This window comes from Charadrius vociferus, unplaced genomic scaffold, assembly GCF_000708025.1.
Source record: "Charadrius vociferus isolate BGI_N301 unplaced genomic scaffold, ASM70802v2 scaffold231, whole genome shotgun sequence".
Taxonomy (NCBI): domain Eukaryota; kingdom Metazoa; phylum Chordata; class Aves; order Charadriiformes; family Charadriidae; genus Charadrius; species Charadrius vociferus.
This window is the reverse complement of record NW_009647211.1, coordinates 570,158-585,975: the sequence shown is the minus strand read 5'-3', so window position 1 is coordinate 585,975 and position 15,818 is coordinate 570,158. Positions and strand designations below refer to the sequence as shown.

At 41.2% G+C, this 15,818-nt stretch overlaps 2 protein-coding genes across 2 annotated transcripts in view; one reads left to right on the top strand and one right to left on the bottom strand.

Moving 5' to 3' along the window:
* The first annotated feature begins 55 nt into the window (after positions 1 to 55).
* TMEM215 (transmembrane protein 215) lies at positions 56 to 775 on the top strand. Its single transcript, XM_009895869.1, has one exon. It carries the CDS (start codon positions 56 to 58, stop codon positions 773 to 775), a length of 720 nt encoding a protein of 239 aa, XP_009894171.1.
* Positions 776 to 11,477: 10,702 nt separating this feature from the next.
* The window catches only part of LOC104296055 (atrial natriuretic peptide receptor 2-like), a 37,195-nt gene continuing 32,854 nt past the window's right edge, over positions 11,478 to 15,818 (bottom strand). The window contains exons 21-23 of the mRNA XM_009895880.1: positions 15,456 to 15,554; positions 12,189 to 12,280; positions 11,478 to 11,642 (exon numbers count right to left, since the gene is read on the bottom strand). Of these exons, the coding sequence (XP_009894182.1) occupies positions 11,478 to 11,642; positions 12,189 to 12,280; positions 15,456 to 15,554 (356 nt within the window). The remainder of the gene's footprint in view (positions 11,643 to 12,188; positions 12,281 to 15,455; positions 15,555 to 15,818) is intronic.

Below are 15,818 nucleotides of genomic sequence, written 5' to 3'. Positions count from 1 at the left end.
CTGGCCCCGAGGGGCTGCTTCGGTGGAGGAAAGTGGTCCCTCGCACACCGGCAGGATGGTGCGGACCATGAGACCTGATGACATCAACCCCCGGACGGGGCTGGTGGTGGCTCTGGTCAGCGTCTTCCTGGTGTTTGGCTTTATGTTCACCGTGTCCGGCATCAAGGGAGAGACCCTGGGGGACATCCCGCTGCTGGCCATCGGGCCGGCCATCTGCCTGCCGGGCATCGCTGCCATCGCCCTCACCAGAAAGACCGACGGCTGTACCAAGTGGCCCAAGAACAAGTGTCCATGCTGCAAGCAAGTCAAGGACCGGGATGTCATGGAGCTGCTGAGGACCCCCTCAGATCTGGAGTCTGGCAAGGGGAGTTGCGATGAGTTGGCCAAGAAAGCATATCAGAAGGACAGGAGAGTGCTGCGGGGTGAGGACTCCGTGTCCATCTGCACCACCACCACCACCACCACCATGGGAGAATGCAAGAGCCTCATCAGAAAGGTGGAGCAGGAGGAGATGCTGAGATACCTGGAGACCTGTTACCCAGAGATGCCGGGGAATGTGTTCGTAGGAGATGGCTCCATGTACAGTGCCTTGGAGAAGAAGAGCTCTTCTCCCATCAGGGACAACGCTGATTGCCCTGACATCGAAGACAACATTTTTGTTGCTCCTAAAGACAGTATCATTGTCTGCTCTTACAAGGAGAACAGCCCTTATGACAGATACTGTTGTTACATAAACCCCACTGGAGTCAACTCAGACCAGGAGACCATAGTGTGAAAGATGCATACTTTATATATATGTATGTATACAAAAACTGCAACTTCAACTTCTTGATAGGGGATAAATATAGCTGACTGCACTGCATGGGACAATCCTCATACTATTACAATTTAACCTGGTATGTGACTGATACTCAAACCTTTTGTGCCTGAAATACTCTTTCTGTAAGTAAACAAGCATGTTTAAAGGTTAAAGAATTCAATTCTTCATTTTGGAAAAAAAAAAAAAAAAGAAGTTACATTTTAATTTTATTTTCTCCCTTTCCCTTCTTTCCTGCTGCCTATTGTACCCAAGCCCGTAGACACACTGGCAGGAGGGCAGCAGTGGCTGTCAGCTGAGATCAAGAGCTGAATCAAAACTCTGGAGCTGTCTGTAAGAAAGAATGTGGTGCTCTGTAGCTGAATAGGTTTTAGCAATAGTGTCACTTTGTTTTGGCAGGGATTGAGAGATGTCAGCATGCACTCCAATAGCTGGCTGATGTTAGGGAGTGTAGAAGTGATTTCTCTCTCTTCCTTCATCTTCCTGGCAGGATTTTATTTTTCTGTGCTTCAAGGAATCAATGTGGTGACCCTGTGGGCTCTTCTGAAACTATCCTAGGAGCCAGGTAGGCTCAGGGGAGCTTTCAAAGGCTAATCCATCATCAGTCGCATGCAAGGTACAGGTTTTAGCTTCACTCCCCATTGGTATCACATTCACTGGAATGTTTCTAACACTTCTGGATTTTATTGGCATACTTGACAAGGAGATTACAACATGATCATGACACAGTTCTTGCAGAGACTAGGAGCAAATGTCGGTGGACTCAGGTCTTAAAAGTACATTTCAGTACCTCTAAAGTCGCTTAGGGTATAGACTTCTGTGGCTTGTGTTCAGTGCTGGATCTGACTCTTCTGATAATGTCATTTTTGTGTGCCTTTTCTGAAATGCCAGATGTTTCTCTAGGGGTCATAAATGGTTACCATCCACTCAGGGGTCTCAAAGCCATGCTTTGCTGGGGGAGGGAATGGAGGACCTGGCTGCCAGATGTTTTTGTTCACAGCTTACGGATATATAGCAAGACAAATATGAAGCGAGTAGCAAGGGTTAACCATTCAAAATCTGAACCTGCAGCTTGCATGCAGAAATGCGAATCCTGGCTATTCTGTCCAACAGTAAATTGCGTGTTCCAGGCTGTGTATAAAATCTTACCTGGCCTCTATGATGTAGGTAATAGAGACGTGGTACAATACGATGTGCATGCTAAGCAGCTGCTCTAAGGGTTAAGCTCTTAGGGTAATGGTTACTAAAGCACAGAGCAATTTGCTAGCATCTCACAAAGCCCCAGTTTCTGTAACTAAATTCTCGCAACTCCAAAAAGTTTCTCTCTGATGGAAGTCTAAATAACTGTTCTTTCTTAGCTGTTTTTTGTCAACCGTAAGTTGTACCAGACAAATGTATTGAATTACCAGGGTAAGAAAGAAGAAAAACAGCCTTTCTTTTCTAGCAACCTGAGATCTTGTGTAGAAAGTAGCAAGGAATTTTCCACTGAAATAAGCCATTCTTTGCTGCCCATGGAATTGTTTGGAAAGTGAATGGAAACTTTATGTATCCACTAGTTTGTTTGGAAACTTAGGTTCAATCATTACAGACAACCAGTCTCTGGAGAGGTTTCCAGAAGGAGGAAATACAATTTTTTGCATAACATAGTTTGATTTCTTTCAGACCAAACAAGATGTTTTGTTAACACTGTGGCCAGTTTTTGGTGGTGCTCCAGGATGCTGTTAGGATAAATAAAAAAAATACTAGATAGTCTGAGTCAGGTAAAACCTCTCAATAGGTGGCTACAGACATCTTTGCTGCTCTGGTGTGCAGCAACATTACTGTGGGAATAAACAAACACACACAGCCTGTACAACCCAAGTTTTACCTGCTGAGCAAAGGAACGCCACAAAAACAGACCCTATCCCTGACATGTTCAACTCCCACTTCCACATAAAAGCACTCTGTTGTTGTCAGGCAGATTGTCTCCCGCAGGCTTAGTCACTGCAGGACCTTATTCTGCAATGTACAGAGTAGCTCTTTGATGGCACTGGGAAGTCTTATTTCATGACCTCTGAAGCCAACAGCTGAAATACTGTTGATGTACGTGATGAGGAATAGGGTCTTTCATTGCTTTCTGTTCCACAAGGAGGCAGGTGAGGGTCTCATCGTGTGCCCATCCATGGGTGAGCAGCACCCCTGAAGGTGAGACCCACCATGAGAAAACAGGCTGCTTGGTGGCCACGTACTGCCTTTGCCAGGGTTGTGAGCAATCGCTCGCCTTGCATAAGAGAGCAAAGCGTCAGCCTGCTGGGAACCTAGATTTGTACAGTTCTGCAAATATATATAGGAAGAGGTCAAGTTTTTCCATTTCGTCTGGGATTAGATGTTCTCTGTCAAATGTTATATGGGGTTTTACAAGGCAAGGCGGCAAACTAGTGAAAAATGGAATGGTAAATACATAACTTGAGATACAGCCACGCAGATCTGAGTCATGTGCTTTATTCCATTCTTAGTGTAGAAAACAAGAGAATGTTTGCATTAAAGCAAAGTTTAATGGGAGTTAAAATTTCCCACAGTATAGAAAGAGATATTAAAAAAAAGTGTATTTAAAATGCAGTATTTACAGGCAATGTTTTTCCTCTGTTCATTTATCTGAGGTAAGAGTTCATAACAAAATACAAGTTTAAGCAATATTTCTAGGCTAATCCACCATAATCCACTAAAGATTTTATTGAACACGTGGGAATTTGAAGTTAAAGAAATATATTATTAATGCCTCTGAATTTCTTTTTCTATGATTTTTCCTTTATTTTCTGCTAGTTAAACAAAGAATGAATGGAAATGGATGAATTTGGCCGTTTAAAAAATAAGAATTTGTCCATTTAAAAATGAAAGTTTGGTGTGATTTTTTTTTTTTTAATAAAGTGAGCTTTTTTTCATACACTATAGTTTTGCCAGTAGAAATCTACTGCTTATTTGATCAAAAATGGCATGACAGCAGCTTCAAGCTTTTTATGCAGATACCATGCCGAGGCCAGAGAATTACTGGGGCTTTTTTTCATTCAGCTCATGTGGTCTCTTCTGATGGCCACTAGAACTTCTGGGACCAGTGCTAATCTTGGAACAAGCAGGAATAATCACGTTGCTTTTCAGAGGCAGCTTCTAGTCCTGGGTCTGAATTTGGCTTCAGGACACCACAGCTTGGGGTGTGATTCCAAGCCATGGCCTGGAGATGAGAGCTTCTTTCTGCCCTTGCTACCTTTAAAACACCTCTAGGTCATCATCCCACTTCTCTCCTCAATGCTTCCCCCCAAAAAATTCATGCAGTTTTAGTGGAGCTCTGTTTGTGCAGTTAATGCCTGGTCTCATTGAAGTCTATTGCCACATATTGCTAGGTCCTACACGATAGGTGGCAAAGCATATATTAGCGTTTGAAGAAAACCAGTGATTTAGACATTCAGAGAAGGTTCCTAACATATATAAAAATTATTTTCAGAATAGCATGTGTCATAGTGCTACCGCGGAGTTTACCTTCTTTTGAGAAACAACGCGATACACAGATCAACTGCACATAAGGCAATTTTGTGTTGCTTTGTTTAAATTTCTATCATCATAAATGGCATTTTTACAGTCATACAAGCTGGTCATTGCAAAGGCTTTAACAGAAAATCGGGATTTTCAATCAGTGTGCATTTTGTCCCCCTGGAGCACTAAACCCCTGGAGTGGGTCCTTTCTGCCTGGAAGCCAACGAGTGGGAGGTGAGTGTGCGCAGAGTGTGTGTCCCTCAGGACCAGTATTATGCTCTTGATCTACATTCTGCAGAAACGTGGTGCTCTTCCACAGGCGGTTCCTCCCCATCCGATCCAACCTCTCCACAGTACTGGCTCCAGTAATTAATTATTGTGTTGCAATTAGGAGAGTGACAGCCACTGTGACCCACTCCCAGCATTTCTCCTGGTCCATACCAGACTGTTTGCAGAGTGAGCTCCTGCTCTTGACTGAGGTGGTGGAATCTGACCCTACATCACCCATCCCTTGTAAGCTGTTACATTGAGACATCCAACTAAATTGTAAGTTCTTGCAGCACAGGCATTTTGCATCTCTATATAATACCTTTCACGCTAAAGGTGCTGTAGAGATGGGTAGGAGATGGGTGACTGTCAGGCCTCAAAGGCGCTTCCAGCCTGATTTTCATGAGCATTTAGGGGCTGATCTATTTATATGCAGAGCACAATCTGCACTCAGAAACTTGAATCTCAACACATTGCCAGTAAAGCCATATTGCTAGAGAATGCAGTTCTGACATGGGAGATTTGCTGAGTCTTGAAAGGTTTCTGTGTAAGTTTCTAATATGAATCATACATAAAACTTGTCGAGGAGTTTCCTAATATGTAGACTAGAGGAGTTTTCTTGACACATTCTTAACACACAGCATGGGGCTTCATCTGCAAAGCAGCTCACGCTGAGCCCATTTCTCCTTCGCAGCCAGTCTGAACATGCAATCCCTACTGGGACGACTGTCGGCAGGTTTGTTACTTCTCTGGTAGTACCCTTTTATGTCTGGTCTTTAGAAACAACACAGAGAGTGGATCTAGAATTCACTTTTAATGCTGTCTGGCAAAATTTAATGAGTAAGCACTACCTTTAGTTTCTCAGTCCTCTTAGTAGAGGAATTCCAGACCCTGTACGTCTTTACCAGGCAAGGAGATCCAGCTATCACTGGTTTTAAATCACAGTTTATTTTCTGTTTAGAACAGTTGCAAGGATTAGCCCTGCCTATCCTATTGTCAGATGCACACAGAAGTGCTCAGGCTTAATCTTTTTACTTACAAACACTGCACAGGTGTATACACATTACACATTTGTTTGCAAAAGCAGGTCACAGAATGCACAAGCATAGCAATATATTAATTTGAGATCTGATCAGAGGACCCCTTGGCCTTTCCGACACCTCACCCAAATTTTCTGTCTCAAGCCTATCACAATTCAAAATTCCTTCCATATTTTAGGAGATGAGAATTTTTCTAAGAACTCCGTTGTGGCTCTTTACGGACACAGTTATTCCAACAGGGTACACAGAGTTTAAATGTCCTAGGACCATGACTCATTATAACCTCTGTAAAATCCTGGTTCTATTGCCACTCACAAACTCAAATTTTCCAGTGCTTTGCATTCAGCATTTCCCCAAACCATTGGTAAAAGCCTTGAAACCTTGGTCAATTCGGACAGATTCAGTACCAGTATTTTTTTCAACCCACAATTTCATTACTTAGTGAGTGGAAAAGGGTTAAATACGTTGAAAATCTGGCTCTGTATTTGGTTCTAGTGAGGCGAGAACAGAAAAAGAGGTATTATTCATGAAAGCAAAAGAGACCAAAAAGGCTTCACAGACGGTATTTCAATACTTCTTAGAGTAACTGTTATGTTCTGGTCTCATAGGCAATATGTTTAGTGCATTTTTCCATATGCGTTGCTTGTCTTCGGCAGCTTAGCCTGAACAGGTTCTTCAGGTAGGGACAGAGAGTGTTCTTCTGCCTGGAGGCAGGATGCAAGAGCTACAGAAAAAAATTTGGTGTATAGTAGGGATCTGATGCCAGGAATGCTGATTCGTTTCCAGAATCTCATCAAAACACTTATTTGCACACCATTGTATTTTACTATGAAATGCAGTGATAATCATTAGCAATTATGCATACTTATGAACATAAGGGTTCTACTAGAGTAGCTTCATATTTGGCCTTCACTGGCTAGGAAGTACCTATTCTATTGCCATTGAAATCCAAGGCAAAGTCCCCAAAGGTGTAACAGTAAAAATTTCATGTCGAGCTTCGAGGTCAAACTTAGTACTGTATGAAAACTGTTAAATTCAGCACTAGAAGCTAGTCCCAAAAAGGATGCATATGCACTTAAGACATAGTGCAGTGGAAAGATGAGGTACAAATACAGAAGATGGCATAGCTTTGTTCCCCGTCTGAACTGGAGGACTGTGGTTAATATACTATGGGATGCTAAATAACATCATGTAGACTCAGGCATGCTCGTTGGAAGGTTCCAGTCATTAGGGTTCCCACACAAACAAATTCTACAAACCCCATTCTTTCACATTTCAAACTGGTTATTTTATACCTCTACATCAGAAAGTGCATTTTAGCCAATTTTAAATTTGGAGGAGAGGGAATTTTCCCCTATTTTCTTTGGAGAGAACATTGGATTGCAAATGATTTTATCTTTGAATGTAATAACGTACAATCCAGTGTTTTACACTGAGTGGTGTGAAGTAGGGGGAAATTCAGACAGAAATTAGGAGGACAGAGTACTCCTTAGCTGAAAAGCAGATGGCAGCCAGCTGGAGAATAATCAGAATAATCTTTCATAGCCTTGTCCTTTTACTGGTCTGAAAAGACTGCCCCAGAAAGACACTCTTAAAAAACCAAAGACTCTTACGATTGAGGTCAATTTAGATGGAAGGGCTATTAATAACTTTTGGGCGTCTGAGTGGGGTAGGAGAGAGAGAAGTTCTACATGCCGGGGAACCTTATACCAATCTCTTCATACACAGATCTTCAAGAGATCCTGCATCCTCTGACTGCACAGTCAGGCTAAACGCTCATACTCTGCCCTTGCACTGTTTGCAAAGAAGACCTGATTTCATTCCACTTTTCTTTAAATAAATTCATTTTTCTGGTTTGACTAATTAGCTGTAGGAAGAAGCAGATAACTTTTCTGTTTACATAGAAAGAACCATGGAACTGGAAACCCTCTGCACATATTGATAACAAGATAAATAAAAGATGTTTGCTACCTAATCTAGGGGATAAAGACTAACTTTCGTTGGCAAAACACAGTCTTTTTCCAATGCCAATGTTTGAATAAAATCTAGGAGGTTTTACACCTGGAAATACATTAACCATTTTTTTTACTTGTTGGGATTTTTTTAAATATTGTGGTTATTCAATTTGTTCCTCAGCATTCAAACAGAAATAATATAGTGAAGGTTTATCGATCTAATTAAAGACTTTCACAAGTCAATTTTTGTGTTGTCTGATTTATTTAATGTACCTGCCTGCATCCTCACCTGTATGTATCTGGACCTGCAATATATAATAATCAAAAAAATCCATAAAAAATCACCATAAAATCACCACATCATGAATACAGTATTAGTATCCCCTGCATTATTTTGCATGACCACAGACAATGAATGGCTACTGAGTGAAGATCTGAAGTGATCTATAAAGTACGTATCAGTTCTTCAGCTCCAGTATCACAATTGCTTTGCCGTTTTCTGTTAGGAACATAATCTCCTAGAAAAGGAGGAACACATCACATATTTATTTGTGGAGAGTGCCATTTTAGAAAAGAATACTTGCCGGATTGTCTGAGTAACTCCACATCTGGGATGTGAATCTGTGTATTTAAAGCATCTCAGAGATGAGCACTGTGCTGGTTATCATACTTCAGCTTTTCCAGCCCTAAATGCCTTCCTGCATTGCCAAAGTCACCAGGCCTTTGGTCAGCAGCTACAGTGTCAGCCATAACAAGCTTCCTTGCTACACTTCCTGGGCAGGAGCTATAACAGGACTCTCTGGGGATCTGAATTTGCAGTAACATCAGTCATAAGTGCTGCCCCAAACAAGGATTTAGATTTAGACAGACGAAACGGGACAGCGGTGAAATGGTTTGCAGGTGCCATAAAGACCACCTGTCCTTGTATACGAAGTTCTGTTCAGAGCACCACTCTGTGTTCCCTTGGTGGGTTCAAAAGCTGAGCTGCTTGCAGAGTTCAAACATCAGGCAACAATTGTCAACAATTTCATGCCCTTATACTGAGTATTGATTTGCACTAACCTCTCCCTATAGTTATATTTATGGCACGTTTTACATACACATGAATATATAATTTTCTCTATATTATATATATTCTATAGATATATTATTATACGTTCTTATGCCTGTTTTGCCAGAATAATACACAAAAAAATTATCTCTGCAGTATTCCATCCCCAGAAGGCAAAAGCAAAGCATATCTCACAGGCTTTATGCTGCAAACACCTTTGCTGAATTTGCTGTGTCATATAATCTCTAATGATGGCTGCATTGTATCTAACTTCTAGTAAAAATCCATGTAACCAAATAGAGCCCGTGTTCCTGAAACTTGCCTGTTGCTTTGGTAGTTGACAATGAAATATGGCTGTAGCGATTGACTACATCTGTCAAAATACCCGCGATAAATCTTAAATACTTGCCACTTGACCGAGGACACTTCCATTTGCATCTATAACATACATTACTCTGCACTTTATCTTCTGGAGGAAGAAAGATCATATCATCACAGTCCTCAGACAAACTAACATTAATAAGGACTACTGCTTGAAGTATCAGGACAGGTACCACAGATTCAACAGTCCTTTGAAAATAATCTAGTTCTCATTCTGGAGATGCTGCGTTCGAGAAGAGGATCAAGAGATAACAAAACAGAGATGCAGGCTGACACTGGTGTTCTTCAAGATGTACCTCTTCTACAGATAGCCACCAGACTCAAAGCCTCTTGAAGTCAGTAAGTCTTCAGCAGAATTTTAATACTACTGAAGGACATGTCAGTGGTGAAAGCTGTCAATCCAACAACCTTGCTAATGGCCACTCATCACTCAGTTCTAGTTAGAAGACTTTAAACTCAGAAGACACTAATTTTGAAGTTTTTAATTCTAAAACCAACACTAAAATAAAACAGAAGTATTAAAACTGAAGTACTGCTACAGATGAACATATAACAAAGCACATGCTCTCACATTCATATTTGATAGAAGAGCCTCTGATATACACCTTTAATAAAAATGTAAAAAATGCTAACTCATTAAAAGAATACTGTAAAATATATTATAGATCATGCAGCATTATGATAGAGCAGAGAGTTTCACAATATCTAGGTAGCATTTGGATAAAGGAAATGGTTGTATTAAAGGACATCTCTGGATTCTGGATAACTGAAAGGTTTATTTTTCTAAAACTACAAATAAGGTGTATGTCCCTCGCTGAGATTCTGGTCCCATTCAAGTGGCAGTATTCCCATAGACTTCTCAGACAGAATTTCACTCAGAATATTCTATATTTTTCTGTGGATTTCAAATAAGTCTTCCGTAATTCAGAAGGATCTAGCTTTCTACCTCTATTAGGCATCTCTGCAAAAAACTAACATTACCACTGTATTTACTTCCCACAGAAGCTGAAGAAGGACTGTAGTGTGACTCTCCTCTTACTATCACACAACACATATTCAGCATTAGAAGTATGCCAGCTACATGGGAACATGGACAACTAGTCAGCTGCTTGTTTAAGCTACATAAATCTTTACTGGAAAAATTGCATCTACCTGTGCGGTTTTGTGCTTGTACCTAGGATTGGGGACAGACCGGACGGTAAGGGAACAGAATAAGGAGGAGTAAATGGTGCTATGTGACTCAGAGTCCTTCCTTTTCACCTCGTCCCAGCTAGTTTTGGCCAATCCAGTTCACATTATGATGGAACTGCTGTGACTGTTGGTATCTTTCCACCCTCTATTTTACATATCGTTCTGTTAGACAGTTCAATTGGACTGGCTAAACTCTTCAAAATAGATTAGCCCTGAAAGGTAATTTATTGCAGTAAATAGAACCCTAAAACGAATAAACAGGGTCCACTGTACATATACTTTGTCTTTAAAGAAAGTCAACACCAGCAATGCTTACAGAACCATGCTCATCAAGAGATAGCTCCATGTGTAGTGGCGGGTCTCTCTTTACAGGAAATACTTGCTCAGGAATGACCTTTTCTAAACCGTGTCCTAAATTACACAGTGACTCAGAGGGCTGCCTGATTTCACAGTCAGACAGCTAGCCAGCAACAGTGGGTTCACCACCACTTTGGTAAAATCAACCGCAAGCTAATGTTAAGAGCAGTTTTTAAGGAATCCCAGGGCAGCCAAAGACAAGGGCAGCTGTAATGGATGCTCGTCTGTTTAACAACAGCATGCAATTTCTTTCATTTATTTCCCAAGATTTTGAGATCTCTGTACCAAGATGACAGGTATCACCAAGTGTTCACTCTGTGGAAATATCCCAGCCTTCCTTCTTAATCTTCTTTCTATGCTCTAGGCAATGGAGATGTAACGGAAGCAGGAGTACAAATTCTCATTTTGATTTGTATGCACTATGACTGCACTGCTTCATCTTCCTCTTTCAATGGCCCTTGCTTTCTAACACAATACACATCCCGTTTTTCTTTTTCACAGCACAAAACCAATCACACCCACAAGGTTTGTCATACCACCAAATAGCAACAATATGCTGTCTCCTTCTTTCCTGTAGGAACAACTTGCAGGCTGGAATGTCCAGCCAGCTGGTGTTGAAGTGATGGAGGCTGCTGGCAGGGGATTACCCACTAAAACCAAACCAACAAGTAACACTGGGAGCTACCTTCTGCACTAGTATCTGATGGGCCAGTTTTACGTATAATTCCTCAAGATGAGTTTTTGCTTTTCTGTTTTTTTTCCTGCTACTGCTGGGAGAGAGATACATGTGAATAAAGTCTGAACTAATACATCCACATGGCCAAAGGGGCATACTATCTCTTTTCTTACTTTCTAATTGAGCAGGTTGATCTAACAGACTGCATGCAGGATGGATGCTGGAGTTAGAGTGGCTAATAAGCAGGACTTGAGAGAGGATCACTGGGAAGGACACCTGGTATCAAACTAAACGAAGCTCTGTTGGGGTCTTGAAGAGTCACAGGAGTGCTGATGACTGCCTTCTGGGTGGCAGGGGCTTTCTTACCTTCAAGCCAGTAGGTTACCATGTCTCCTTTCCCCTAAGGAAGAAAATGAGTCATGGGGTTACAATACTACCCATCATTTGTGTAATAATTGTCTTATTACAACTCAAAGTCCCAAAAGGAGACTGATGTGCCTGTCAGCCATTTTACATACAGGAAAACTGAGGCATAAAACTTTTCTTTAAAAGACAGTGGCAGTACTATGGATTAAAAGAATTCTTTGAAGTGTCATCCTAAACTGGCTCTAGAAGTGTGTTAGTCCTCTTACGGAACTCTTACGATGATTTATGATGTCTCTGAATGACCTTGTTTGATTTCAAGCAGTTATGACAAAGTGACATGCCACACAGTACTTCCAAGTTTGGCTAAGTCCTTCATCTCTGAATTATCAGGGTTGTCCCAAGAACAAGCCCATGGAATTGGTCCTGATTTAAAACCTGAGCCTGCTCTCTTCGGGGACAGCAAATAATCTAACCCAATGACTCTGAGACGTAGATGACTGCATGGGTTAAAATTCAGGGACACCAGGGTACTTTCACACTCTCCTCCCTGAAAAGCCGAGTATAAATGTTGCATACACACCTTGACTTGTAAATTCCCACGGCATACTAACACATACTCTCCAATCTGCTCCAACAGCTGGTATGCACTTGAACTGCACTGTATTTTAAGAGCTGGACAGAAAGACAAGTGACATATTATTGTAATAATTTAAATATCTAGAACAGTCCCATCCCCCTCTGTGTGTCAAAGACTTCAAGACTCATTAATGAATTTTCCCTTGCTTTTTTCATGTCTTTGCTGTCATTCCTCTGTTATTTCAAATGTTCGCACACAAGCTCCAGTATCCTGGCCTCTTTGTGAGGGCATCTGAGGACAAATACGTGGCTGTCAACAAACACTACTTTTCATATCCTGCATCTAATATTATTTGTCTACTCCTCATAGCTGCTTGGCTGGACTTACTGATGAGCACCCTTTTCATCTTGCGAAGAAAACCATACATAGTTCTACCTCCTGGTCAATAAAGAGCCAGCACTTTCCTTGCAAATACAGTTTTCAGCAAAGTCTAAACATTAAAGAAACTGCCTTCCTTGCTCTGCCTTCAAACCTGTAAATAAAAACAGGGGGAAGAGACAACATTACCATAATTCCACGATCTTTTTTTTAACAATGTGATTTTTCCTTGGTCGAGAATTTATCTTCATGTAAACCCTGGCTGTCTTGCCTTTTGCAGATGATGGAGGAAGGACCAAGGAGACGGACAGATAGAGCAAATTCTGAATAATCCTACTTTTGCCAGATAGGAAAATTTTGCCAAAATCTGGAAAATTGCCAAAAAAAACCTGTGTTTTTTTTTTTCCCCTTTAATATTCTGTGACAGAGTAAATCATTAGCTTCTTTATTTGAAAAAGATCCCAGATGACAGTAGGACTGGCTAAGATTGTCTTACAGATTTTTCTTATATCAGAAAATGATGGGTTTGTAATTTGTTTGTTTGTTTTAAAGTTTTTTATTGACAGTCTCAAAACACTCCCTGTAGTCCAGGAAATATATGTATCAACATACCCAGATACATAGCTCTGAAATATTCTTTCTAGTAGATATGTGATATTTTAACTGGCCATCTTCCTTGGGAACCAGACGCTAGCACTCAGATTCCAGCTGACAGAAATTTTAATTTACATTGCTAGTAATTAATTGATCTATTTTAAAGTGATCATCTTAGGGTTAAAACATGTGGATGTAATTTGAGATTCTGAGATGTACATGGTCGGAGAAAGAGGGAGATAAAAGAAAGGCTTAAAAGATAAGAAGCTTTGTCTTTATACTTAAGTAAGTTTATAGTGTTGATGTCCCATATGAGAAATAGACTGGCATACAGAACAAAAGTTGAAATATGAAGAACGATGGAAGCAGATTTTGAAGGCATTAGTTTTAAAGCAGTTGAGATGAGATGATACAAGGAGCCAGAAAGGAGGAGGAGGAGAAAGAAAGGAGGTATCTGGGAGACTGACGGACGGAAAATGAAGTTATATGTGTTCCATTCAGGCTAGCATTTGCTTTGGAAAAAGTGTAAATAGGTGAGATGGAATGGATCTTGGTTGATTCTCAAATCCCCAGGCTAAACCTTCAAAGCCATCATGTAGGACCACTCCTCTGCCTTTTTGTCTTGTTTTTAGTAGATCATGGTAAATGTTGAAAGCATCACTTCTTATCATTAAATTAAACTTGAAAACATTTTGCCTAATTCAAATCCATTTACAAAGCATTGCAAAGTGACCCATAGAACTACTCAGGTTCATTTAATGAAAGAAACAAAAACAAGCCATCAAGGTTGTTTGACCTTGAATCACTCCCTCATTCCTTTCTTTTTTTCCTTTTTTTTTTTTTCTTTTTTTCAGTTCTTGTAGATCAAGCTAAAATATTTCAGAAGCTGAGTTTCAAATGCTCACACTGACTAAAGATGAAGCTTGCTAACTGAACATGGAACTCTGTTATATCCTGGGAAGAAGTGAAAGTTGAAAGTAAGGATTTAATGTAATGATTTAATATCCAGAGATTTCTGTCTAATCTCTTTGCTGGAGAGCACATATATAATCTTCTATACTGGTTAAAGGCAGACACAGCTCCCATGGTGTCCTACCACCTCTTGCATTCAGCCTGGATATGCAGGATAAATGGGCCGAGGCCAATGGTATGAAGACCAAGTGTCAGGTCCTGCACTTGGGTCACAGCAACCCCATGCAGCACCACAGGCTTGGGGAAGAGTGGTTGGAAAGCTGCTTGGCAGAAAAGGACCTGGGGGTGTTGGTTGACAGCCAGCTGAATATGAGCCAGCAGTGTGCCCAGGTGGCCAAGGCGGCCAGCAGCATCCTGGCCTGCATCAGGAATAGTGTGGCCAGCAGGACCACGGAAGTGACCTGTACTTGGCACTGGTGAGGCTGCACTTCGAATACTGTGTTCAGTGTTGGGTCCCTCACTACAAGAAAGATATAGAGCTGCTGGGTGTGTCTGGAGAAGGGCAGTGAAGCTGGTGAAGGGTCTGGAACACAAGTCTTATGAGGAGCAGCTGAGGGAACTGGGGTTGTTTAGCCTGGAGAAAAGGAGACTGAGGGTAGACCTTATCTGTCTCTACAACTACCTGAAAGGAGGGTGTAGAGAGGCGGGGGTCAGTCTCTTCTCCCAAGTAATAAGCAATAGGACAAGAGGAAATGGCCTCAGGTTACACTGGGGGAGGTTTAGATTGGATATTAGGAAAAAGTTCTTCACTGAAAGTGTTAACAAACATTGGAAAAGGCTGCCCAGGAAAGTGGTGGAATCACCATCCCTGGAGGTATTTAAAAGAAGGGTAGATGTGGTGCTCAGGGACATGGTTTAGTGGTCGTTTTTGCAGTGTTAGGTTGGTGGTTGGACTTGATGATCTTAAAGCTCCCTTCCAACCTAGACAATTCTATGCTTCTGTGATTCTGTGTTCTCCATTACAGGAAGTTATCAGTGAAAAAGAGGGGTCATGAAAATATTTTTAATGTAAATTCAGCTGGGTGCCAGGAAGGATTAGAGACAGTGAACATATCCACTTACCTCTCATTTTATCTGATTCTTACCCTTTTTTATTGTAGAGAACTTCAAAGCCATGAAAATCACTCTCTCATACTCGGGGAATGAGGGGATCTTGTTACAAATACCACTGGTATAATTTGCGCATAGGCAGACTGGACACAGAAACCAACACCCTCCTCACAGGATTTTCAGTCATTTAAACAGGACAGGACTCAAAACTCAGAGCAACATTTTTTCAGAACTCGTTAAGGGATGGTCAAAACCACATCGAGTGTTCCTTGTTACCTTCACTGGTAGATTCCATCCTGGAAGCTGTGTTCACAGTGTCTCCAAATAAACAATACCGTGGCATTTTGGTCCCAACAACTCCAGCTACAACTGCCCCTGTTAAAGAAAACAAGATATTTTGTGTTTTTAAATCAGAGAACCAGTCATACAGCCTCATGGCTGCTTCCTGCATTGCCTTATGTCTCATTCATTAACAAGATAAGAGTGTCAGTATTTTCTTATATGGGTTATACACCTGACTTACAGTTGGCTTCCAGAGCCATGGAGGGAATTGCAAAAGGGCCTCAAAGAAGAGTGGTAGGGGAAGTGATGACAGGATGGAGGCAGTGTGGATGAATTAAGGCACCTGCAGAATCATGT